Below are 26,998 nucleotides of genomic sequence, written 5' to 3'. Positions count from 1 at the left end.
GCATCTCATGGCAGAAAGAAAAGGCACGTTCCTATTATCCCAAGGAAATCTCCTCCAACTTCTAATTAAAAGGACCTTTTAGCTCGGGAGGGTCACCATGAATTCAAGGCCAACATGAGCTAGAGATCTTGTCTCAGAACAATGCTAATTTGGGGCTGGAAAGATGGCTCAGCCATTGAAGTACTTGGTGTTCTTCCAAAGGATCTGAGTTCAGTTCCCAGCATGGACATAAGGCAACCACTTGTTACTCTAACGAGAGGGAATCCAACACCTCTCCTAACCTACAGACAGAAAAACACACATAAGTTTTAAAATAATAATAATACCAATTTTAAAATAAAATTGCACACATCCAAAGAAAAACAAGCACCACCCCCTGTAACCCTTCAAGTGTATGCCCTGCCATCTTTAGAGATAACAGCACCCAAGTTTCATACGCAAGACTTCTCAAATCAAAAGGTTTACATCATTACTCTTTCCATTTCTCTGATGGTTCCTGCCATTTATCAAATTCATTCATCAATAAATAATCTCATCAGAGAATATAATCCACAGCTCTTCCCAACATTACCTTATAACAAAGTGACACTTGCATAAATGAATTTTGTAAAAGCAAATCCTTTATTCACAGAGTTGACACAGTTCATAAGGAAAGTAAAAGACATTTTAAATTGAAAGAAAAGGACTGGAGAGATGGCTTAGTGGTTAAGGACACTGACTGCTCTTCCAGAGGGCTGGGGGGTTCAATTCCCAACACCTACATGGCAACTCATAACTGCCTATAACTCCAGTTCTGGGGGATTTGAGATACTCACACAAACATACATACTGGCAAAACACCAATGTCCATAAAATAAAGTAAGTTATTAAAATTGGAAAGGAAGGCAAAGCTTCTTGGAGCTGAATTACATACATACACATGCGTACACACATGCACATGCCTATAAACATCTGTAAAGCAAAAGCTACCAACTCTGGATTCATTACAGTACATTCCCCATGTCCCCTGGATTTCACATTCACTTTCAGATCCCTTGTAAGCTATCAAGCTCCTCAGCTTTTTTGAGCTACTTCAAATATAGTGCTGGGTTATTCTCATGAGTTTATTTAATAACTCCTTTTGAGATTTGTTGAGTTACTGCTGTTTCCCTTTAAAAATTTCTTAAAGCAGTTCGTTTAATTTTTAGAATAAATTTAGATTAACTTACTTTAAAATCATTGCAAGATTTAACATTTTGACTCATGTTGGAGAGGATGTGGAGAAAGGGGAACACTCCTCCACTGCTGGTGGGAGTGCAAACTCATACAGCCATTTTGGAGATCATCCTGAATGAGGTAACCCAGTCACAAAAAGAGGAACACAGTATTTACTCACTCATATATGGATTTTAGACCTAGATCAAAGGATCACCAGCCTATAATTCACACCACCAGAGGAACTAGGATACAAGGTGTATTCTAAGAGATTCATATAAAGTCCCTCACAGAACTGTTAATGGACAAGTCCCCCAGAGCTCAGGGGAAGTGGGGCGGGGTGGGGCAGCGAATGGAGAGAGAAGTAGGAGAAAACAAGGGGGAGGAAAGGAAAACATGTGTGACCAGGAAGATTTGGCCTGGTTAGGAATAGAAGGCAGGAGAGAGAGAGAGAGCGAGAGAGAAAGAGAGAGAGAGAGAGAGAGAGAGAGAGAGAGAGAGAGAGAGAGAGAGAGAGAACATAAAAGAGGGAGCCAATATTGGTTTGAAGATAAAATTGAACACAAAGAAAGGTCTAGAGTACTACAAGATTGCTGCCAACTAACAATTTGAGCTTCCATGGAAAGGCTATCATAAATGCCCTTCCTGGAGAGTGAGAGCAACAACTAACTTATCCATGGAGCCCTCAATTAATGCCTGTTGGAAACAGGAGCAAACACCCATACATAAACACTGAGTCGAAGTAGAACTCAGATGCAGAGGGAGAGGACAAGACCAGGCGGCAGAAACACATAGAGATAGCTGACCTGAACAAGGAGGAGCTAATAGGCCCCCAGACTGATAGCTGGGAAGCCAGCATGGGACTGACTCAGGCCCCCCTGAATATGGGTCTCAGCCAGAAGGACTGAGCAGTCTAAGGGACCTCAGACAGTGGAGCCAGGATGTATCCCTGGTGCACAAAAGGACTTTGAGAACACATCCCCCATGGAGGGATAACTGCCTTAATCTAGAGACAGAAGAGAAGCCCTAGTCCCTACTTCACATGACCTGTCAGACCTACATGATCCCTACTGGATGACATTCCCCTACATATGGAATTGGGGTGGCGGGGATGGGAGGGGAGGGTGGTTAGAGTGCATGTGAGAGGGCAGAGAGGGTAAAAGGGAGGGAAAGAGGGAGGAAGGGAGGGAGTGAGGGAAGTTGGGAGGGAGAGGGAACTGGGATCGACATGTAAAATAATAAATTAAAAAAAATGCTTTGACTCCAAAAAAAAAAAAAAGAAAGAAAGAAAGAAAGAAAGATTTAACATCTTGAAACACTCAGCCATGTTATCCTTGCTATATATTAAGGCCTGGCTATCACTTGTCTCTGTGTCTAAGTAACTAGGAGTCAATGGAGGGTTTACTCAAAAATTCATGAGTCAGTCAAGACTGCACTTTGCCAAAGCACCTTCACATTCATGTTTTTTCTGCTCTCTTGCATTGTTCTTAGCCCTACACCCTCATTTGCCTCTTCCACACATCCACAAAGCCTCCACTACTGCAGCCTTAAACTGCACGGTCATGGGCTGTGGGTAAGCACAGGCCCAACAGTCAGGAACTTTCATCAGCAATGTTTCTGGGCTCAGGCAACATCTGACACTTCAAGCTGAGTGTCTTCCAGCTGGAAGAGGTACCTGGGGAAAGACTGGGACTGGGACAGGAGAGACTGCAGACATGAATCCCTCACAATCCCACTGTTATACAAAGTTTGGCAGCTGCTCAAGCCAGAACACAGCTCAGACTGATGTCTCTGTTAACTTGCCCGGCAACAGCTATTTTCACCTGCTCTGCAGATGCTGTACTCTTAGCTCACATGCCTATCATTTTTAATCCATCTACACAGCTATGTCTACCTGCAGTGCCATGACCCTCTGCATCTCCTGCACACTCTTACTCAAAAGGTGCAGCCTCTGTTGCTCCTTTCTGGAGGCCTCGGTCATTAACCCACGTTCACCCACTCCTCCCTCTTCTTCTCAGTTCTTCTACATGTCAAAATCCCGGTTGTAAGCACGCACTGTGCTCTGCATTTTACATAACACCCTTATGTCTTTGGACAAAGGGGTTGGGTTTTCACGCTTTTGAATCCTTCTGGACCTGGCATAATGCAAACATACTAAGCCAACTCCCCAAAGCCAATTTTTTAATGGCAACAACAAAAAGAAGTTCACACTTCAAGAAATGTAATGCCTCTCAACTTGACAGGATCAAATAAAAGGCAAGCTGCCAGGCACACCTGTGAGAGATTTAATTAATCAGGTTATTTGAAGTGGGAAGACCCACCCAAAATGTAGGTGGCGCCTTCCACTGGCAGCCCAAATAAAGGAAGTCAAAGAAGGAGAGAGAGCGGTTTTGTCGCTGCCTGAGTGCCACTGCCCTCCCCAGCCTGGCTATCTACCCTGCTGCTGCTGTAGTTACAGCCTACGGCTCCCATTCCTGTCACAATGTCGCCAAGCATGCACAAATCGCTGGCCTCATGAGGTGTGCCCTATGGATGGCTGAGTGAGGATGAAGAAGCCCAGGGCCTGGTTTACAGACCACCCTGAATGCTCTCCAAGCATCAACCTGAAGCATTTACAGCCACTTTCTGAGACATCCCCAAAAGGCTTACTGGTGAAAGAAAATCTTCAGTGGGAAGAAGTCTGGGCAGTGCACATGGTGGGGTATTTTGCATGGTGTGGCTGGATGGTCAGGGACATGGACGATCCAAACATGGAGGACAGTAACTGGGGAAGATACATGTAGATAGACCTCTACAAATGGGCAAACGATGATCTGTGTTCTATATAATTCTCAGCAACAATCAAGAAGACAGGATAACCCTTCCAGAGGGCAATTAGACTCTTCCCCAGCCATCCTTGCCACAGCCCAAGAAGACCATGATTCTTAGGGCTCAACATGGGCTCAACAACACGGATATCCACTCACCTCGGCTGACCCCACTGTGGTTGCTGCTCAGTATCAGATCTTTCAGCAGCAGAGACCAGCAGTGAGTCTGACCGCAGCATGCCTGGAGTGACCAGCAGAAACCAGAAGGCAGAGTGACTAACTGAACCACTCCCACCATGGAAATGGCAGCACTCTGTCCTTACTGGGCCTGCTTTTTGCACTGTGATAAGTGACTGTCCTCCAAGAGAAGCAGCCTCCATCTTGGAGAACTCATCTGTTTCCCCTTGCAAAAAGATCATCCCAGCTGGGCTAGTTCACACTTTACATCCTGTTGTGGGGTACCTGAACACTGTGTGAAGGTGTATTGCTGTGATTAGTGCAATACAAAGCCAAACAGCCAATAGCTAGGCAGAAAGTATAGGCGGGACTTCGGGCAAAGAGAAAAAGGAGGAGGAAGAAATCTAGGTGTGTGTGAGAGAAACTTGAAGAAACATGGAGAGAGCAGGATCTGTGGTATGTGACAGAACACAGATGAAAAGAAATGGATTAATTTAAGTTATAAGAGCTAGTTAAAAACAAGCTTAAGCTAATGACAAGCTTTCATAAATAAGTATCCCTGTCATTATTTGGGAGTACCTGGGAGGGACATAGAAAGACCACTTTCTGAATGGAAGGCACAGGGTAGGACATGAGATTCACACCTTAGTAACCAGCTGCTCCCTGCCACATGGCAACAGTGCACTTGGCCTGGGGGATGAGCCGTAATAGAGGACAGCAAAGACTAGAGCTGAGGCTCCACCTAAGGGATTATGGGAGAAGGCCTCATCCCAGCTGAGTAAGGCTCTCAAGGTGTGGTCGGTTGAGGGAGTAGTGCCTACACCCCTGCAAGCACAGAGATTTGGTTATGAAGAGTTACTACTGCCAGGAGATACAGAAAACATTCCACTCAAAAGAAAGCTAAGATTTTCCCTGGACACTTTGGGTTCCTGACACCCTTCAGTCAATGGGCTAAAAAAGGAATGTGGATTCAGACTACCAGGGGGAAGAGGACTGCTTATCCTCATTGGACATGGGAAGAATATGCCTAGAGCCTTGGGGAACCTTTAGAAAAGCTCTTGGTGTTACTGTAGCCTGTGATTGATGTCAAAACCCCCCCCCCAAAACACACACACACACACCAGGCAAGGTAAATGGCACTTCAGGAATGAAATTATGGTTCACCCCCACCATAAAGAACCAACTCTGTGAGCCTACTGGATGTGGAGGAAATACAGAAGAGGTAGTGGAAGATGTCAGATATAAACGCCAGCTAAGGCCATGAAACCAGTTTGTTAAGAATATGTTAAACACATGTGCTTTATTTCCTCTATCTCTTTATCATATCATGTAACAGTGAATGAGACAGTGTCAGAAAGTATTCTAAACCTATTCCTACATATTGAGCATTCAATACTAAAAGACTAAGAATTCTTCAAGGTATCATGTCTACTGTGAGGGAAAATAATGCATTTGCAGTTGTACCTGGGATAGTTAAATCATATTAGAAAATTATGATATTTCTATTGTTGTCACTTGGAAATTAAGAATTACACAAGGAAAGGTGATTGTGCATCAAACTGACAAGGGGACTTGTAATGGTTGATCGCAGTTAGCAATTTGTCTGGATCTAGAACCAACTAAAAGGCAGGCCACTAAGCACAACTGTGAAGAATTTTCTTCATCAAGTTATTAACAGACCCCCTCTAATTGTGTGCAGCACCTTCCAGCCCAACAAAGAGGAGGGCAAAGGAAAAAAAAAGCAGCTTTGTTTTTTAATTGCCTTCATCATCCTCGGAGTCCATCTGTCCTGTTTCTGCTATTGCTCTGGCTATCATTAGCTGGTACAAGACTACATGATTTGGCTGAGTATGATGGCTCAAGTCTGTAATCCCAATACCCAGGAGGTTATGGCAGGAAGCCTTTATAGGCTCCCTGAGTTCTTGGCCAGCCTAAATAAAAAGTAAAAACATGTCTCAAAAGGGAGTAGGGACTAGAGAGATGGCTCTGTGATTCTTTAAAAGCACTGGCTGCTCTTCCACAGGACCCAGGTTCAAGTCCCCAGTATCCATATGGAGGCTCACTACCATCTGTTACTATAGTTCCATTCCAGGAGATCTGACACCTTCTTCACATGTAAGCAAAACACCCATACATAAATTTTTTTTTATTTTAGGTGGTGGATATTATTCCAAGATCTAAATATATATGTCATTAAAAGATCTTCCTTTTCAAAAGCTCCATAATCTAAAGTGTATACCATGGTTGAAAGCGCATGCCAGCAGCTACCAGCTGCCTATGTAATACCCATCAGATCATCTCCCATACCAACAAAGAAATAGGAACAATCGCTTCTCAACTTTGCTGGCAACCAAGCGTTTAAGTGAACATAGCGGCCATCTTCGATCATTATGAAAGAAAATCACTGTGAAAGAATGTCAAAACTAAGATAACATAGGGCACTAAAACATCACAGAAAGACTGCACTAGCCCTGCACCCTATCTAGGCTTCCTCATGACTATGTATAGCACTGTGACTTTACTAAACATATTCCTAACTGGAATTATGCAGATAGTTAAAATACAGTAAACACACAATGGATAAACTAATTAATTATAAGTCACCAGGAAGAGTATGATTAATATTTAATACATGGAAAACACCAGAAAACAGCCCCCATCATTTATAGTCACCAGAATGAAAACGACAGAAGATGAGTGACACTCAACTGACCCCTGTGTGAAGTCAACAAATCTGTTCTTTGAATATGTAAATCAAGAAGGAAAATGGTACTTTTCCCTAGTATTATAAGTACTAATAGAGAGAAAAAGAAGCATTACCTTTAGAGTTGCTTCAGGCACAAGCCACAGCACCAATGAGTAATAATACTGTGCTACAAATGCATGAACTCAAGAACACTTTTCTCAATGCTAATAATCTTTTCTTTCAAGACTACACCGTGATCTTTTATGACCGACTTCATTTGGCTCTCAGTATCACAGCATAGGAAGTAAATACATCACAACAAATTCTACATGTTTCAAGGTTTCAATTTAAATATCCTTACCCTGAAGATCCAATGCTCTTACAAACACCAAGAAGGGGTCTTTTCTCAGCAAAGTTATCACACTTTTGAGCACCTGTTGGAGAGCATAAAACAAAATGTAGGTTTTGAGAAACTCTTGTATATTTACTATTATTTCAAATTATTTACAATACAGAAGGGGGTTGATGAGTGGTATATCACTTGTCTGCCATGCACAGAATAATGTGCATATATATATTTGTGTTTGTGTGTGTGTTTACATATTTACATATATGCACACACAACAGAAATTTTTTGAGTATAAAGTATTCATCCACATATACAAAATAAAGACAAGCTGAAGGAGAAATTATTTTCAACACTAAAGATACTGTCAGAATTTTATTAATGATGTTTTGTTTAATTGGAGCCTGTTTTAATCTTACCAATATTCTATGTGAGATCAAAATCCCACATCCTGTACTGCTGGCTAGTTCCTTAAAACTAGCATGTTTGACAGCCTGCGGTGGTGCACACCTTTAATCCCAGCAGAGGCAGGTGGATCTCTGAGTTTATGGCCAGCCTTATCAACAGGGTGAATTCCAGGATGGCCAGGGCTACACAGAGGAACCAAGTCTCAAAAATAACAAAAAAAAAAAAAAAAAAAGACTAGCATGCTCATAACACCCAAACTATTAAGAGAGAAAAATTATAAAAATATATAAATTGTTATTTATACATGAATACAAAATTTTTAATGAAATGGTAATTTTAAAGGAAAAATAAAGTCACCTAAGAAATTAGACCAATCCTTGCTAGTTGTTGGGGTGTATAAATGCTGAAAAGTAGACTAGCTACTAATAGCGTCACATTACAAATTCTGACGATTAGGATATACAAAATAAGCATTTGGCTAAACTCTACACCTACTCATAGTAACAACAAAAGAAAACAATAAAATTAACTTGTTTTACCTTGAAGACAGCATCTCTCCTTTGTAGTCTTGAACCCCCAAAGCCTACAGCCTCAGCAAGTACAACCACAACACCAGGCTTCAATATTTTTAATTCATTATTTTAATATATATGCACCTTCAGCCTGCCTATGTCTGTGCACAATTTGCCTGCAATGCTCCAAGACCAGAACAGGGTGTCAACTCCCCTGGAACGGAGTTACAGATGATTCATTAAAAGCCCCATATAGATTCCAGGATATGGGTCCTCTGGAAAAGCATCCAGTACTCTTAACCACTGATCCATCTTCCCAACCCCAAATATTCTTTTTTCTTTTTTTCCTTCTCCTATTGACAAGATTTCATGTAGCCAAAGCTGGCCTCTAACTTACCATATAGCCAAGACTGCCTTTAAACTTTTTATCCTCCTGCCTCTGTCTCTCTTGAATGCTCAAACATAAGTTTCCATAACGCAGGAAGACAGAGTTTAAAATAATAGTTACTGGTTCAGAGTAGTACCACTGGTCAGTAATGATGCAACATTGATGTTCTCATTCAAATCTGTGCCAAAATCCTAATCAACGTAATAATAAACAAACTGAGCAATATTCCTTAATATAAACCAAGTGCAGAGTTGGAGAGAGACTTCAGTAAGTCAAGTGCTTGTCTTGAACACAGCAACCTGTGTTTGATTCCCTAGAACTCATGTTGAAAATAATAGTACTGGGGGGAGGGAGGGAGAGGGAACTGGGATTGACATGTAAAATAATAAATTAACTTTAAAAAAAAAAGAAAATAATACTACTGGGGGCTGAACTAATGTGATGGCTCATGGGTTAAGAGCATATGTTACTCTTGTAAAGGACCTGGCTTTGGTTCCCAGCACCTGCAGAACAGTTCACAACCTTCTGTACCTGCAATTCCAGGGGATGCGGCTCTCCCTCTGGCCTCCTCAAGCACCATACATGCATGTGATCCATACACACATAACTAAAAACAACCTCTTTAAAATAAAATTAAAATAATACCAATACCAGATGACATTAAAAGATGTTCAACCACACAATTAAGAGAGAGTCCTAAAAACCATATTGATGGTACTAAGAGATGTAGCACAAATTCTAATTGGTATTAATAATAAAAACCCAGAGACAGATATTGGGGTTAAAGCTAAGGATCAGAGAAGCGAATCAGCCAGGCACTAGAGAGTCTCCTCTCTACCAATGCTTAGACCAAAGGAGCAATCCTGTCCTCAGACTGCATCTGTCTCCACCATCCTGCCTTATGTTCCTCTCTCCACCTAGCCACACCACTCCTGCCTCCACCTCCCTATTGCTGTGATTAAAACTGTGTCATCCCAAGTGCTGAGCTCTGTTTCTCTTTTAGACTGAGTTATTCTAATGTAGCCCAGGGTGGCCTTGAACTCACAGAGATTCATCTGTCTGTTTCCTAAGTGGCCACCACTACCTGTTCTCTATGTCTACCAAGTGGCTTTGTGTGTGTGTGTGTGTGTGTGTGTCTGTCTGTCTGTCTGTCTGTCTGTCTGTCTAACTAGAGGCTTAGCTCTGCACTCTGATCTTCAGGCCCATTTTATTTTTAGATTTACAAAGTATCACTACAAGGAGAGTTTGTTCTGCTCCTGATCTAATGTTAAGAGCGCCTAAAGCACAGGGTATGAGGACACTTTGACCCTCTTCATACTTCCTGAAAGAGGTGAGGAAACTCCCACACAACATACTTCCTCCTTTGCCAGGAGACAAGAAACCATTCAACACAGGAGATGAGAATGAAAGATGAGCAAACCTAAGGACACGCTGAAGTAGATCCTCAGCTCACTCTAGTTTTCACAAATGCTAACCTCACATGACTGTCATTCTCGTCACTTCTTCCTTTCCTGTGGAGACTCCAGCACATACGCAAAACTCCATTACACAGCAATGCATGATTCAGCGCGATGCCTGTCTCTGATGCCACCCTGATGGTTAGAATCAGCCACCAACTACGGGAGTTTAGGAGGTTAGAGGAGAAATTACTACTCCCCCACAATACAGTTGCTTTATTTTTGTTTGTCTGTTGTTGTTTTCTTCTTTTTAATACAAGACCTCTCGTTGTATAGCCCTGGTCAAGATTCTTTAGACCAAAAATAAATAAATAAAACTAATACCTTATTTAGGAAGGTCTGGTAGGAGAGAAATAGATTGGAATGAAAACTGATGGATCATCAAATGATGAGCAGTATCTGAAATATTATTCCTACTACTTTTGTTATACCAAAAATTTCCCAGCTAAGGGTGGGTGAGATGGTTTATAAGATAAACTTGCTTGCTAGGGAAAGTCTGATAACCTGAGTTACATCTCCAAGGACCTACAAAAGGAAAGAAAAATTCCCAATAGTTGTCCTCTGACCTCCATATAACTCCATGGGACATGCATGCATTCTCTCTGCCTCTCTTATAACACACACACACACACACACACACACACACACACACACACACACACCATATAAACAACATGTAAAATAAATTTCTTAAAATGTCCCACTTAAAGTTTAAATTATATTCATATATACTGACATTTTATCAAACACAAGATCCAAGTTTTGATAAAATTTTCACCAAATTAATTAAAATTATAAATTCGAAACCCCTGTATCCACAAATACGATGGCTGAGATGTTATCCTTCACATACACTCAGGGATGAGAAATAACTTTCATACACGGTCACTCACTCCAGTACTGTTTAAAATACTGAAGGGAGAAAGAGCCAAATGTGTGATGGAGCGTCCACTCCCCACAGCTGCAAACAAGACTGGATGAATGTAAACACCGAGGAGGCAGCAGATATAATGGGAAGGGGAATACACACAGCAGGGGAAGACACAGACCCACACAGCATCTCTTCAGCTGCACACCCTCCCTAAGGACACATAAAAGTCGTGATCGTTGTTGACAGGAGAGGCAAGGGAAATTAGAAGACCAGGGAAGTGGAAAGAAACTTTTCAATGTTGAAACAGTTTCTGTCTTCTGGTTTTCAGCCCATGTGATACATAAATTTACTGTAAAATGTCTGTGTTCACTTTAAACAAGAAGCCAAATGCCAAGAAACAGCCAGTGCTTATTTTAAATTCAAACACAAGCTGGGAGGATGAAAACATGCATTCAATTTAATTCTCTCTAAAAATTCTATGGAAGCAATTATTAAAGTTTTAAAATATGTAATGACTCCAACCAAATTTACAAAAAGATGAGTACGGATGATTTAACAGCTCTAAGTAAAGGCTAGAGGCTTCAGTGATGGAAAAACTCCCCGAGATAAAAGGCACAGTAAGTGATTGCACCAGGTACACTTGGGACTGGATGTGAAAGAACCAGTCTAAAATAAAGGGGACTGACTACTTGAGAAACTCTCCGATGCAAAAACTTTCCCTCCAGACAACTTGACTCACCCGCCCCATTCCCAATAGCCTGAAAGGTAGCTCTCTGGAGAGTCTGAGACAGCGGCTCCAGGTGAAGTGAGGATTAAATGACAGCATTAATACTTAATATCAATGCCACCTTTCCCATGCCCACAACTCCTCCCTCTCTGAGTTTCCCAAGCACTAGTGTCAGATGCTTATCATCCATGTCCCCTCTGGGGAACAGAACAGCCAGGGGGAAGGACTGGAAAGTGCTGTCTATCAGAAGACTCCAGCACAAGGGAAGCTCCAGCAAGAAGGTGAAACTGCAAAGCTGGCTGCCTGCTTGTAAGTTCAGACAACTGTCCACACAAAGCCAAGGGGCGACAGTAGTTTAGGAAAGTCTCTCTACAGGAGAAAACATCATGAATCCCAACATCACTGTTACTAATTTCCAGGACTGTGAAGATACTGAAGGTGTAAGGGAAGCTCTGCGAGGCTGGGATGTAGCTCAGAGAGCAGAGTGCTTGCACAGGATGCTCAGGATCCTGAGGCCCATTCCTTTACCAAACCTGTGTAAACAAACCAGGCTTGGTGGCTGGTGGCTATAGTCCTAGCACTCTGGAAGTAGAGGCAGGAAGATATGATCAGAAGTTCAAGGTCATCCTCAGCTACACAATAAAAAACAGAGAGACAAACAGGGAAGAGAAGAAGGGAGAGAAGTGAGTGGACAGGAGTGTGTAGGGAGAGGGAAAAAAACTGAAAAATTTCAAATGGTGGATATTATTTAAAACTTGAAAAAAGCACCAGAGATAGATTGAAGAAAAGAAAATTCACAACACTGTAAAATATGCACAAGAGAGCAGGGCATTGGTGGCCCACGCCTCTTAAAAAAGAAGAAGAAAGAGGAAAAAAAAATCTCCAACCACTGTATTTAAAGATTCAATGTAAAAAGCCAAAAACAAAAGCAAAAGCAAAAGCCAGGCATGTAAAACACACTTATTCTTAGCACTAGGGAGACTGAGGCAGGAGGACAACATCAAGTTAAAGGCCAGACTCCATCTCCATATTTAAAAAATGAACAAAAGAATATTTGTTCAAGATCAAAACATTACTCAGTACTTCAAAAATACATAAATTTTATGGTATTAAATGAAATTTTAAATAAAATAAAAATAACATGTCTGTCTAAACATAATTTACAATGGATTATTTTTGCTTCTGCTACAAATCCGACTTAACAATTAATAATCTGACTTTTAAATCCAAGCATGAGTCAAAATTTAACTGATCCAAAGCCTATACTATTTCTGTACAAAATTAATTACAACTGGACTTCATCTACACAGAGCCAATCCTTCACTCCTTCAACACACTTCCTGGTCACTGTGGTTTGCACCTGCTCTCTGCAGACCCATCTGCTGTTTTGATGGATGAAACATTGAGTTTTGAAAAGGCAATCCTGACAAGGCTGGCTTGAACATTTCACTCTTCTCAAAATGCAACTGAAGAACTAACTCCACTGGTTTCCACTGGCCTACTAGACTCTACCAGTTAGCAGACACAGCCACAACACGTGCCCTAAGATTTAGACTCTTCGCTGACATCCAAAGCCAAATTAGTAAGATGCAAAAGAGATGCCTGGGCTCCAGCAGTGCCACCCACAAGGTACCCACTATAAAAGGCAATTGTAATGACTGGACAAGGATCTCCACAATCTCTAAATGCATGGGGCAAACCCCTCTACAAGCTGGGGGGGGGGGAACACTGCAATTTCTGAGTCTGAAAACAATGTCAGTAAGTTTAACTCTCATTTAATTATTTTTATTCTGGATGGCCTGAATAGATACATATAATTCTTAAAGTGTTTAAATTCTGCACAGTCATAAACAGTGCAGTATTCACTTGGTTTTCATTTTTATGCATGTAAACAGCAGCCTGTACTCTTCCTGAGGCCTAATGGAGTCATCGCCCTCCAGTAATGTAATCCTCCAAATTGGAGCGGATTAACTTTTTATATATAAATTGTGTGTGTGTTTGCATGTGCAGTAGAGAGAATGACGTTACACACACCTGCTCCACAGCACTTGACAGAATGCTCCATGATGATTGAAATGAAATGCAGCTCACCAAATCCATCAAATACAAAAACTACTGCAATCCTGTTGCAAAGTCCTTTTGTTAAACTCCTTTTATTCTAAATCCTTTTAATTCTGTCCTATAACACTAAAACATTTATAAAAAGCTTAAAATCCTAATAAATCACACAATTAAAGTAATGAAAATGGGCCTCCACACCAAGTCACCAACTCCTCCACCACTCAACAAAATTCAAAACAGTTTGCTTGTCAGAAAATGTTAACTAATAGCCCCCATCACACACACCATTGTAAACTCATTTAAACCAAAGAGCTTAAGTCATAAATCAGCCTTGAGATTGCAAGACATCAACTAGAAACAGCTTCTACCTGAGTCCAAAAGCAGATCCAGAGGCAAATAAAATCCCCACTGGTGGTGAAATATTACGCCTCTCCCTTTTGATGTTGAAGATGATGTCCAGCATATAAAGACTTTACACAACAGTATGTCTTCACTAATAAATTTTTACTGAGAAAATCTATTCCAGAAGGATTTCTTTGAACAACTAAACTCATTTAAACCATTTCAGCTAAACGAGCCTAAAACCTCCCTGCCTCCTCTCTTGGAGACAAGGTCTCACGTTGCCCAGGCTGTCCTCAACCCCACTATGTAGCTAACCAACAACGCCACTGGATACCGACCCTCTTACCCCACTTCCCACGTTCTTTTTTTTTTTTTTTTTTTTTTTTTTTTAACTGAAATCATTTTCTTTAAAACAGACATCACCAAGTTGTCCTTGAGGTGTTTTTACTTAACGATTCTCTCAATGCAAGCACTCAAGATACAGGCAACATTTCATATGATTGTATTATCAATAAAATTTTTGTGTCAGGATTTTTGCATAGTACAATTTCTATTTTCTTACCAGAACTTTCATAAATAATCCCTGCCAAAAATTGAATAATCCTCTTATGTCTTTTTCTTATCTGAACAGGAAAATGTGAGGAATCAGAGAAGACAGGGATGAAACATGGAGGAAGCCAGACCTGGAAGTTCCATGACCTGGCCCAAGCATGAGTGTCAGGACAAAAATCCCGCTGCCTTAAACTACTTAACCTGAGCATGGTCACAGCACAGCCTTGGCATGTGCCTCAATATTCACAATACACACATACATCGTAACCTCCCAGTGAACTCAGAAACTGTACTATAGTGGCTACAGATTTCTTTCTTCTAAGGGACTGAAGTCAGGGTGATGTGCCCTCCATTAGTGCCTAAGCCTGACACTAGCCCAAGACATCTTTTCGTGTACACAGCATGTGAGGTATCCTTTGACTCATCAAGGTACCTGGTAATTCAGCTTTCTTTCACGGGTTAGACCCGTTAGTTAGTCAAAGTCACCAAAATCTTCCACTGTTTTGCAGAGGACTTAACTGATCTCAGGGGAGGCTAGACAGCTGCTGCACCCTGCTGTACAACTAAATGGCATATGACTCACTGGAAAGGCTACTGTTAGAAAAATGGAGAGGGATGAAGAGAAAAATGTATGTCCAACTACTCTGCTGGAACCATAAGCAGATTGACTATCAAGGCTAATTAGTTAATTATTTATTACTATTGTCTAAAGCGGAAAGCACCAATATATCAAAGAGGGCAACCAAGACAGTTGAAAGGGGGACACGTGCCAAGGGTGTTACAACATTAGCATCCAGTCAAGTGTGATGCCAGCCCTGCTCTGACCAAAGGGTACCAAGATCCCTTTGACGCCTATCCAAGTTACTTGAGTCTGCACCACACTGGGCTTTCCCAGGCTTTCTAGCTTCACAACACAGCACTTTCTAATCTCAGTTGAATACTCTTTTACATCTTAGCCAAAACATCTCCTAGTCAGAAAGGCCTTTTTGTCCACCATCTTTCATCATTCTATCCTACACCCAGATTTCTTTTTTCACAGCACCTACCTGGTTCTCATACTGCACACATAATTCTGTTGATCTACTTATCTGTTCAGCACACTTACATGGGTCTTAACTCCTTGACACTAAAAAACCTGTATGTCAATGTTCACAATTGCTATATTCACAGCTCAAAACCATGATCAGGGGCTGGAGAGATGACTCAGTGGTTAACAGCATTAGCTGCTCTTGCAGCGGACCCAGATTCAATCCCAGGCACCCATACGGCAGCCTGAAACTTAAATACAGTTCCAACACCCACAAACAGACAAAACACCAATGTATATAAAGTAAAATTAAATAAATTTTAAAACACAAAACATGTCAAGACCATTTCAAGAGCTTGAATATAAGCTTCAAACTGTCATACACAAAACTCTGCATTCCCATGCTACAAATTACAGTTGCATTAAAAAATATAAGCAAATAAAATATACCCAAGGGATAAGGGTAATATATTCATTCAATGGAATACTATTTGGTAATAGAAAGGAATGATAAGCCAGATTTTAAAACCACCCCAAAAGTAAGGGAAACTGTTCTCTATACTGTGAAAAAAAGAAAAAAAGCACTGGAAATGAGATGAGTGAATAGAAAGCAGCACAAGAGAGAGGCTGCTCCAGCCTGTTGGGAATTCTGTCTATTCTATATGTCTGTCTGTCTATCTATCTATCTATCTATTATCTACCTACCTATCTATATTCTATCTATCTGTCTATCTATATTCTATCTATCTTCTATGTATCTACCTATCTATATTCTATCTATCAAGTGCACATCTGTCAAAATTCAGACTACAGGCAGGCATGGAGGCTCACACCTACAGTCACAGCACTTGGGAGGGCAGTGAAGTAGAAACAGCTCATGCCACCACCCTCAAACTAAGCTTCAAACAAGCACACACAAAGAGAGCTAGCTATGCTAGCAACAGATTACAGCTGCATTAAAATGTGTAAGTAAGAAATACCATCAGTAGTCAGGGTAGACTGGGATACTAACACAATTGACTGGGGTGCTAGTGCAGGGGTGAGCATAGTAACAACAGATGTGGAAGAACAAAGGACACAAAGCCTAAAGCTCTAGCAGCAGAAGCAGAAGCACAGGCAGATCATGAAGTGGACAGAGCAGTAGTGAGTCAGAAAACATGAGCACAGTCACATGTAGGGAGGGGAAAACCATGATTTAACATGTTCTGTAAAGGACACTATTAAAAGCACCATACTGCGAGAAAATACGTGCAGAAAGCAGCTTACACAGAAGCACTCTTTAAAACAGACAGGAACAAGGGTCTGGGGCTTGTTTAGTTGGCTGGTTTGGTATTTTTGTTTTGGTTTTTTTCTGGGTTTTGGAAGCTTGCTGGAAACTACACTCAGAGCCTTGCACATACTAACCACACTTTCTATGATAAGGCTAAGCCCCTAGACTCAATACTTTAAACAAACAACAAAAAAACCAAGCTATTTTAAAATTGACAAAAAGACCTAGAAAGGCCACACCTTTGACCCCAGCACGTAGGAGAAAGAGGCAAGGGGGGGGGGGCTCCAGGCCAGCCAAGGTTTGGTATCACGGATCATTGTGGAACAGCCACTTACAACAGTAAGCTGCCCCAGAAGAGCTACTGCAGTGGCCAATTACAAAACACTGGCACTAGAAGGTGGGCAGGGCATGCAGCAACAGAACTGTCATTCCTTACAGGTACAGTTATAAAATGGTGTTGCCACTGTTGAAGACAGTCTGACAGTTCTCACCATACAATGGCCTCGGCTTCCTGGATATTTACCTAAATGATACAAAGACATGTCCACACATTGAATGCTTACAACGGCTTTATTTACTTCTAACAGCCAAACTGTTAGCTAAACATGGATGCAACCATCATGTCCTCCTGCAGGTGAACAGACAAACCACCCTTGACTGTGATGAAATAGTATTCATGACTGAAAGGAAATTAGTGACCTATCAAGGCATGAAGATTTTTAAGCAAAGTTAACTACATATCATTCAATAAAAGGAGCACTGAATGAGTCCTACCATGTGACATTCAGAAAAAGGCAAGATTATGAACACAGTTTTAAAAAAGATTAGTCAAGTACTTAGAACTTTTTAGGGATTTATTTTTATTTATCTGTATGTGTTTACTGGTGTGATTTATTTTTATTTATCTGTATGTGTTTACTGGTGCAAATGTAGCTCACATGGATGTGAGAAGAGACCCTCTACAATGGGGATGCTGAGTACCTCCCATGATCCCAACTACTCCCAAGGCTGGGGCAGAAGTATCACAAGGTCTACAGAGCCAGCTCAACTCCTCAATGAACAACTTTTGGAAACTCTACCTCAAAGCAACAAGAAAAGGACCATGGAAGGCCTGGACATAAAGCCCAGATGTAGAACATTTCCCTAGATTCAAAAGACCAAAAACAACTCAACACCACTGGGGAAAGAAACGTTGCTGATAGAATTAACATTATTTGTAATATAGATACTTGGCAATATCTAATCAAATTAAACATGTACCCCACTTCTAAATAAAGACCCATGATAAATCAACACATGCATCTAATGCAGTAAGAGCAGCTTAAACACAACAGTAAAACTGGAAATAAACAAAATACCTTTGCTGGAAGTACAGCATATTATTGGACAGTAGAATACAACTCACAAATGAAAAGGGAATTAAAAACTAACACAGGGACAGGGAGATGACTAAGCCAGTAAGTATAAGTATTTAGGCATCTGTACTGGCCTACCTTGGGGTTCTGACAGGATACACCCTCAGCTGCAGCCACTAAGAGCACCACCTGTGCACATTCACTATGTTCCCTTTTAAAGGGCCCTGCCTACCTCCCATCCTCCTTTCTACCCTCTCCCCGCCCCCCTCCTGCTGCTCCTGTCCCTGGATGCCAGTCTCCCCCTCCCCCTTTCCCCTTTTTATGATCCCTTTCTCTAATTAAAAAAACAAACAAACAAACAAAAAACCCCTCTGCTTGAACCCTATCTCATGGCGTCTTTCTCTCAAATACTACTTTTCTTAACTTACAACAGTAAGAATGATTGCTTGTACAAGCACAAGAAGCAGAGTTCAAATCCACATGTAAAAAAATAAATCACGGCTGTGTCTGCTGCCAAGACAAGTGAATCATGGGAAGTCACTAACCACTCAGCCTAGAAAACACACCAAGCTTGCAGTAAGGAAGCCTGTCTTAAGGAGTAAGCTAGAGAAAGACACACAACGACCTTCTCTGGCTACCATATGTCACACAGAAGTACACACCAACACACCAATGTGCAAGCACCCCACACACACCCACACATATTATTATAACATTTTGAAATGGCACAACACATATGACCCTCAAAACCATCAACATTTATGCCTGTAATCCTAGAACTTTAAAACTAAGGCAGGAGGACCAAAAAGGAAGCGGAAAAAGAAAAGGAGGCTGCACAGAAGAAGAGAAAGGAAGTGGAGGTAGAGGAAGGAGAGGGAAGGGAGAGAGCGATGAAGTCAGAGAAATGACTCACCAGATTGTAGCACATATCAGAACTTTATTCCTGAAATGTGACACTATCCAATACACAACATGATTAAAAAACAAATAAAAAATTTTAAAAAGTCTAAAACTGCTCCTGTTAATCACCAAATAATAGTCTGCTGTATGTATAAATCACAGCTGGTTAATATCTGGGTTATTTCATTATTCTTATAATACTGCTATGAAGCTCATGTATATACTCGTTATGGACATATATTTTCATTCTTATATGGACATTACATTTCAATTCTTGGTTGTATACCTAGGGACAGAACTGATGGGTTCATGTGGTGACTCTATATATAACATTTAAGAAACTTCAAACTAGTTTTCAACATAACTACACTAATGATACATTCCCAGGGACCATGATTGAAGGTTCCAGTTTTTCCACATCCTTCCCACATTTGTTTTATTCTACTGTGTATTGTAAGTGTCCTAGGGCACTCAGAGTTGACAGTGGGGCTTTCTACAGTCATGGAGAGGCCCTGCCTGTTGAAGGCAGCAGCAGTGACTGCATCTGTTTGATCATCCAACAATAGCCCTAAAATTCATTAATTTGAAGTCAAATAAAAAATTTCAATAAGGGTAAATTTTATTTATTTTATACTAGCTATTGCTTAGCGAATGTTAAGTTTTAGGTTTCATGCCTGTATCACAATAAACAAATACAAATTTTAAGACCAAAGATTTATCCTTTCACCAAGACCCAATCTCCAGTAAAATCATTTAACATGCAGTGACAGTCATCTGTTTATCTGGGTCACTGTCATTAAGCCCATGGTGACTTAGCAGCCTCTCATTACACCTGTCTTCCTAAACCTGGACTGGCATATCCCATGAACTATTGTGAGTTTATTTCCAGTCATGAAAAAAAAAAAAAATCAGTCAACATTTGTGACTCCCCCCCTCCACCGCCCCCAGAGGGAGGAGTTTTTCCAGACAGGATTTCTTAGGGTAGCCCTAACCAGGATAGCCTCAAACTCAGAAATCTGCCTGCCTCTGCCTCTGCCTCCAGAATGCAGAGATTAAGGGCATTTGCCACCATCACCTGGCCATTTCTGACATTTATGACAAAAGCTTAAAGTTTAAATTGGCTTTTCTGTGTGTTTGTCCCCATGTTAATTTTGTTCACACCTCTCCAAATACAACAGATATTTACATTTTCACAATGAAAAATAAATACAGTCTAAGCTATTTTTTAAGAGCGGGTTCTCTACATGGAGCCCCAGCTATACTGTAACTTGCTATGCAGACCACATTGGACTCAAGCTCACAGAGATCCCACCAGCCTCTGCCTCCCTAGTGCTGACAGTAACGATATTGTATCTGGTCTCAAAGCAAATGGCACTATCAGGGAAGTACGCAGTATATAGAGCCCAAAAACACCAGAGTTTGGTAAAAATATTTCCTGACAGTCACTAACAGCAAAATAATCCATGAGGATACTGAAACCAAGGTGAAGTGAGATCTAAAGTTCCAATGGGGGATGTGCACGTGCAGCACCAGCAGGCATCAGAGTTCACAAGACCACTAACTTATAACCCTCTCTCTAGATCCCTTCTAGGAAAAAGCATTAACACGAGGTTCATTCAGGGTCAAAGCCCATTACCACACCCCACCAAAACCAGAAGAGGCAGATATTCTCCTCAGGAATGCTGTCCTCTGAACAGGATCAGGATAAACAGAACCACCTCAAGCAGAGACCTGGAAAACAGATCATTCCTAAATGACCTGAAGCAACATAGCTTCCATGCTAGGAATGAGGTGTTAGGAACAAACACATAATACCGATGGATGCTGAGAAGTAATTAGAGCAGAAAACATCAGGGAAGCCCCAAATCTCAGAGTTTAGCCATTTAAAATGTCAATAAGCCTGCTCCCTCTTCATTTCAACATACTGCTGATAACAGTAAGCAAATGTCAGTTGGCCTACTTTTGGAGGGTGTGTGTGTGTGTGTGTGTGTGTGTGTGTGTGTGTGTGTGTGTGTGTGTTCGCATGCACTCATGTGTAACAGAGTTCATTTGTTTAACCACAGCCATCAAAATGTTAGATCAAAAATATCACACCAACATTTCCAAGAACTTAGTCATAAATTCTGACTTCATACAGCTGAACAAATCAAATGATTCTCCTTTGAACATGACAAAAACCAGATTTAACTCAGAACTAATGCAGCTGTATATGGGCGTTTGTGAGATCACAAAATTGTAGTAAGAAAAAAGTTAAAAACAGTAAGTTGTATGACAGATGAAAAGTAGAATTTTTACAAACAAAAAATCCTGCGTTTTGAAAGAGAACAGTGTTCACAATATAAAGTGTTTTGAAACACACATACCAGCCAATATATGTACAGAACCTGAAGCAGGTCTGTGGGTTAAGCACATAAATTAATTTTATGCATGCATGAATATTTAAGGAGGAAAAAATCCAGCAACCCATACCCCAAGCTGTTAAGTACATGCACTCAATATCTGAGGATTGAGAGAGGGAATAAGGGAGGAAATTTTTCCCTGAAACACAGAATTACATGAACCTCCAATTTCCCTATTTCAAGAATTGAATTTTCTTAACCTTTGGTTGTTAGTCCAATGTGACATTGAGGAATTTCCACATGATCTGCTTTTGCTCTGAACACCCATCTCTCCTCATGTTCTGTTCCCCAGCGATAATTGCTGATAAATTGATACAGAGGGTTGGTTGGTTTTTGGTTTTGTTTTTTTTTTTTTTGTTTTTGTTTTTGTTTTTTTTGTTTTTTTTTTGCGGGGGGGGGGGGGAGAGAGAGAGAGAGAGAGAGAGAGAGAGAGAGAGAGAGAGAGAGAGAGAGAGAGAGAGATGCTACAGAGTTCATAAAAGGGCACTGGAACCCTAGAGCTGCAATTACAGGCATTTTTGATTTTTGATCCACTCCAGAGTACTGCAACATCTACAACAGCACAAGCTCTTCACCACTGAACCATCTCTTCAGCCCCATTGCTTTCTCTCCCTCCCTTCTTTCCCACCTAAAGATAGCAATTTTAAGCTACACAAAAGGGGTACTGGGAACTAAATTCAGGTCCTCTACGGGAGCAGGAACAGCAGGTGCCATCAACCACTAAGCCATCTCTCTAGCCTCCTGATGTTTGTCTTCTGAGACAGGGTTTCAAGTAGCCCAAGGTAGTTCCATACTCACCATATAGCCACTATTCAGCCTCCATATGGTTACTATCAATTGTCACCTAATAAGATCTAAAATCACTTAGGAAATAGTCCTGTGGGGATGTAGGTGACTGTTGAGGCTAGACTCAGGCATGTATATGGGTATTCTGGTAAGGGACTGTCCAGGCTAGCCTCAAGGCATGTCTGCTAAGGAATATACAGAGTAGGTTAACTGAAGGAGGAAGACCTCCTCTTGGGTCCCAGACAGCTCAGAAGGAAAAGGCTAGCTGAGCACTACCAGCACATTTTCTGCTTCCTGCAGATGCAATATACCAACTGCTTCAAGCTCCTTCCTCCATCACTTTACCCTGTGAATTATACCGTTAGACCAATAGGAATCTTTCCTGCCTAAGTTGCTTTTGTCAGATATTTTATTACAGCAATGAGAAAAGTCATTATTAGGAATACTGCCTGCAACTTCACACTGCCAGAGAAACAGTTTTAAACACCACTAACAGATGCTTTTGTTTTCAGATAGGTGCTTAAATGTAGCCCAGGCTGGCTTCAACCTCTGTAGCTAATACTATCATAAAACTAGCAATTATCCTGCCTCAGCCTCCAGAGTTCTAGGAGTATTGCCAAGCTGGGCTAGAAGTAGTTTTCACAAAGCCAAACATAATAGCCACATAAAAGTCTTGACTTATATGCTAAAATATACATATAGATACATTGCATTATACACTGAGTCTCTAAATCTTTACTTGCTTCTCAGATTATGAGAAAACTTGACTTTACTTGAAATAAGGTTCCAAGACTAACTTTCTTTTCTTTCTTTGTTTTTTGTTTGTTTTGTTTTTGTTTTTCGAGAAAAGGTTTCTCTGTAGCTTTGGAGCCTGGAACTCACTTAGTAGACCACCAGGCTGGCCTCAAACTCCACCTGCCTTTGCCTCCCAGAGTACTGGTATTAAAGGTGTGTGCCACCACTGTCTAGCTCAAGTCTAATTTTCAAGGAGGATCAGCATCAAGTTTTTTTTTTCATTTACCTTTATGTAAACCTTAAAGAGCCTTTTAAATAATTTCTAATGTTTTAAATTAGCATCTTAAATTAAAATCTTAAGTCATTAAAACATTTTTATTTTTAAATTTATTTTACTTTTATTTATTTTGGTTTTTTCATGGCACGGTTTCTTTGTGTAGACCTGGCTGTCCTGGAACTCACTATGTAAACCAGGCTGTCCTCTAACTCAGAAATCCACCTGCCTCTGCCTCCCAAGTGCCAGGATTCACCACTGCCCAGCCTCTTTAAAGCATTTTTCAAACACAGTGTGTTTTAGTAGTGTGTTTCTTCCTCCTTTACTTCCCCCACATACTTCAAGTTTTATTGATATAAGAATACCAATTAATTGGTTGTATGTAGCTTTCTACATGTTTTGGACGATGCATCCCAGGCTGGCTAACATGCTATACAACTGAAGATGACTCTGAATTTATGATCGTCCTGCCTACACTTCCTTAGTACTAAAGTTAAAAAAAGTTTAAACCACATCTGGTTTTGCAGGTCCCAGAGCCTCCCACATACTGGGCAAGCTCTCTACTAACTGAACTATATTCCCAGTCATGTTTCTGTTATATTTAATTTTAAAAAATTCTAAAGATTTAGATTCATTAAAAATGTATTGGATCACTGGAGGCAGGAAGAGAGATGTTCAATGGTTAAAAGTGCTTGGTGCTCTTGCAAAGGATCAGAGTTTAGTTCTAAGCACCTATATCAGACTACTCACAGCTCCAGCATACCTGACAATATCTTCTAGCATCTGACTATGGATATACATGTATACATAAATAAATAATAAGTCATTAAAAGAATATACTGAGTCCCTGATAGTGGCCAAAGAAAAAGAGAGTACCCAGTACACCATCACGGCACTACAGTGCTACTGTCTTACCGTTACAGTGCTGATCTCCTGTGGGATAAAATTATATTTAAATCGTTTTGATTTTCTGTTTTAAACCAGGGGGAAGATTTTTTCACAGAAATTTGGCCTTAACTTCCATGAGAGTATACCATACAACAACATTCAACAAATACGTATTAAGACTTCACAGCAAACACTCTTAAGAGGCACTGAATGTATTGTGGACCAGCAGGATGACTTAATGGGTAAAGCACTTGCCACACAGGCCTAACAACCAGAGTACCTGGAACCTGTGTAAAGATCTAAGAAAGGCAACCCTGACCTCAACATCCATGCTGTGGCACATACATCACAAGTATGTGTACCTACACATGTGATAAGTTGCTTAAAAGTATGAAAAGTCTACACATGAGTAATAAAGAGCAGTGAGTACTCTGAGGACAGACACCCAACAGTGAAGAGGAGCAGGAGAGGTTAGCAAGACATACATGCTCTAAAAGGAAATTCACCGGGTATGGTGGCTATGCCTGTAATTTTAGCACTTGTGAGGCTAAGGCAAGAAGAGGCAGCCTGAACTACAAAATGAGTTCCAGGCCAGCCCGGCTACAGAGATTGAACAAATAAATGAATATGGAAGAAAGAGAGAGAAACAAAAGAACAGATCATTTAATAAGTTAAAGAAACTCACACCATCAAAAGCAGAACTCTGTTGGGACAACTGGAAGGATACACAGGGTGAGAATGGAAGACACCGTGCATAAACATACACAGAACAGGGTCACCTCACAAAAGATCAGAGGAGGGGCAAGCAAGATGGCTCAGCTGGTAAAGGCACCTGCAACTCAAGATGGGCAACCCCCAAAAGACAGAGGGGAAGACGCACTCTACAAAGTGATCCTCTAAACTTCACACACATGCTAGAGCAAACACGCCATGCATCATTCACGTGTTCACATACACACAAAATAAGAGCGGTTTTTAAAAACTAACCCTTGCTGGGCATGGTTGAGCACACCTTTTATCCCATCACTTAGGAGGCAAAAGCAGGCAAATCTCTGAGTTAGAAGACATTCTGGTTGTAGGCCAGCCAGAGCTACAGTTAGAATTATAAAAAACTCAAAAAGAAGCTGAAACAAAAGCAGGCGGGTCTTTGAGTTCAAGGCCAGCCTGGTCTACAGAGTTGAGCTCTAGGACAGGCTCTAAAGCTATAAAGAGAAATTCTGTCTCAAAAAACCAAAAAGAACACAAAGAACAAGCCAACAATTTCCAGCAGAATAACAGGATACATAAAAGGAATAAGATGTCACAATGGATTCAGACCCTTCCACATAACTCAAATCTAATGCCTACAAAACTCTGAAATAATGTGATTATAAGCAGACAGTTGATGGCCAGCCAACAGTTCAGGGAGAATAAAGACATTTCACACGATGGGGCTGTGTCCCCCACATGTGTGCTTTCAGGAAGCAGCAGAAGGACCGCCACCAAAGTGAAGGAGTGGTGTAGAATAGGGACAACCCCAGGGAGGGCTGTATTTTCTATTACAGAGTTTATGAGTTCTGTCCCATGTATTACATTTAATAAAAACAAATATTAAAATTTAACCAAATACATTAAAATGGCATATAAAGAATTTTTCAGTCAGAACATTTATCCTGTAAAATTGTACTTTAAATCTAAAGGAGTCTATTAGTGGAAGAAATAATTTATTGACTAACAAAGCAATTTAAAGCTACTTTATGACAAGTGAAAGTTGAGAAATGTTGGTTAGCAACTGAACAAAAGAACTTTACAAATAAATGAAAAAGGCAAAAATCCGATTCTGTTATTTACACACGAAAGAAAAACCAGAGTCTGTTACCGTTAAAGTACTTGTGGACAACCCTGACTATTCCAGAATACGGAAGGACAGTCTATTAGAACCTTCTTTGTCAAAACAGTTCACAAGAATATAAATACAACAGAAAGAGAGAGAGAGAGAGAGAGAGAGAGAGAGAGAGAGAGAGAGAGAGAGAGAAACTCAAGGGCAAACAAGAGACCACACCTGGGGGGGGAGTACAGATGAAGGTTATCCACACCACATAGAAAACTGCAAGCGAAAGCATGTGATCTCGGGGTATTGTTGCTATCCTTTCGATTTCATTAAAGAAAATGTAATTATTACACCAATCCCTTACATTACTTATGTACAATCAAGGCCTAAGATTTAGTGAGCATCACTCTTACCAATTTAATTAACAGCTACATGAAGTTTTAATGCGATTTTTCATTTCAGGGTAACCTTTAAAATTATAACAGAATTAAAGTATTTTGTATACTATATATTTAAAGAAACTTTAAAGTGTCCCATGTGATTAATATGGTTGCTGAATATATAAAAATGTATTTTAGTGAACGTAAGGAACAAGGAAAAAATACTTTTTCTGATGTCATAATATAAAGAAGTCAGGAAATGTAACATGAACATACATTTTTAACCTACTTGCAAAGAAACAGAGATGAATGAGAAGGCAATGGAGGAGGGCAAAAAGGTTCAAGGAACAATATATACATGACGATAAAGCTACATTGTTTTCCGCAGTGAATAAACACTAATATAAAAACCTAAATAGTTGCCATAAAAGCAGATTCCTTCTGCCATAGTGAAATCTCTTGACTGTAGAGTCACCTACAGCAGAGACAATACTGAAAACCAAGCTGTCTAAGCCAGCAAGTCTAACTGAGAAGGGAAAGGCATGTGAGGGGAGGCCTGGGGAATACCCACAGAAGAAAGCACGCCAGCAGCAGAACAAAGGCAGCCCAGAAGGATGCTCAGAAAGCCAAGAGAGAAGACAGCTTG

The 26,998-nt window shown here is 40.6% G+C and overlaps 1 protein-coding gene across 8 annotated transcripts in view; it reads right to left on the bottom strand.

Moving 5' to 3' along the window:
• Bcas3 (BCAS3 microtubule associated cell migration factor) overlaps positions 1–26,998 on the bottom strand; it is a 465,957-nt gene that overhangs the window by 401,108 nt on the left and 37,851 nt on the right. For all 8 annotated transcript variants that reach the window (XM_051185484.1, XM_051185424.1, XM_051185742.1 and 5 more), the window contains exon 7: positions 7,226–7,298. In XM_051185484.1, coding sequence (XP_051041441.1) covers positions 7,226–7,298 — 73 coding nt within the window. The remainder of the gene's footprint in view (positions 1–7,225; positions 7,299–26,998) is intronic.

The sequence above is a fragment of the Phodopus roborovskii genome, unplaced genomic scaffold (assembly GCF_943737965.1).
Source record: "Phodopus roborovskii unplaced genomic scaffold, PHOROB, whole genome shotgun sequence".
Taxonomy (NCBI): Eukaryota; Metazoa; Chordata; class Mammalia; order Rodentia; family Cricetidae; genus Phodopus; species Phodopus roborovskii.
The sequence above is the reverse complement of the archived record's forward strand: the minus strand, read 5'-3'. Positions and strand labels throughout refer to the sequence as shown.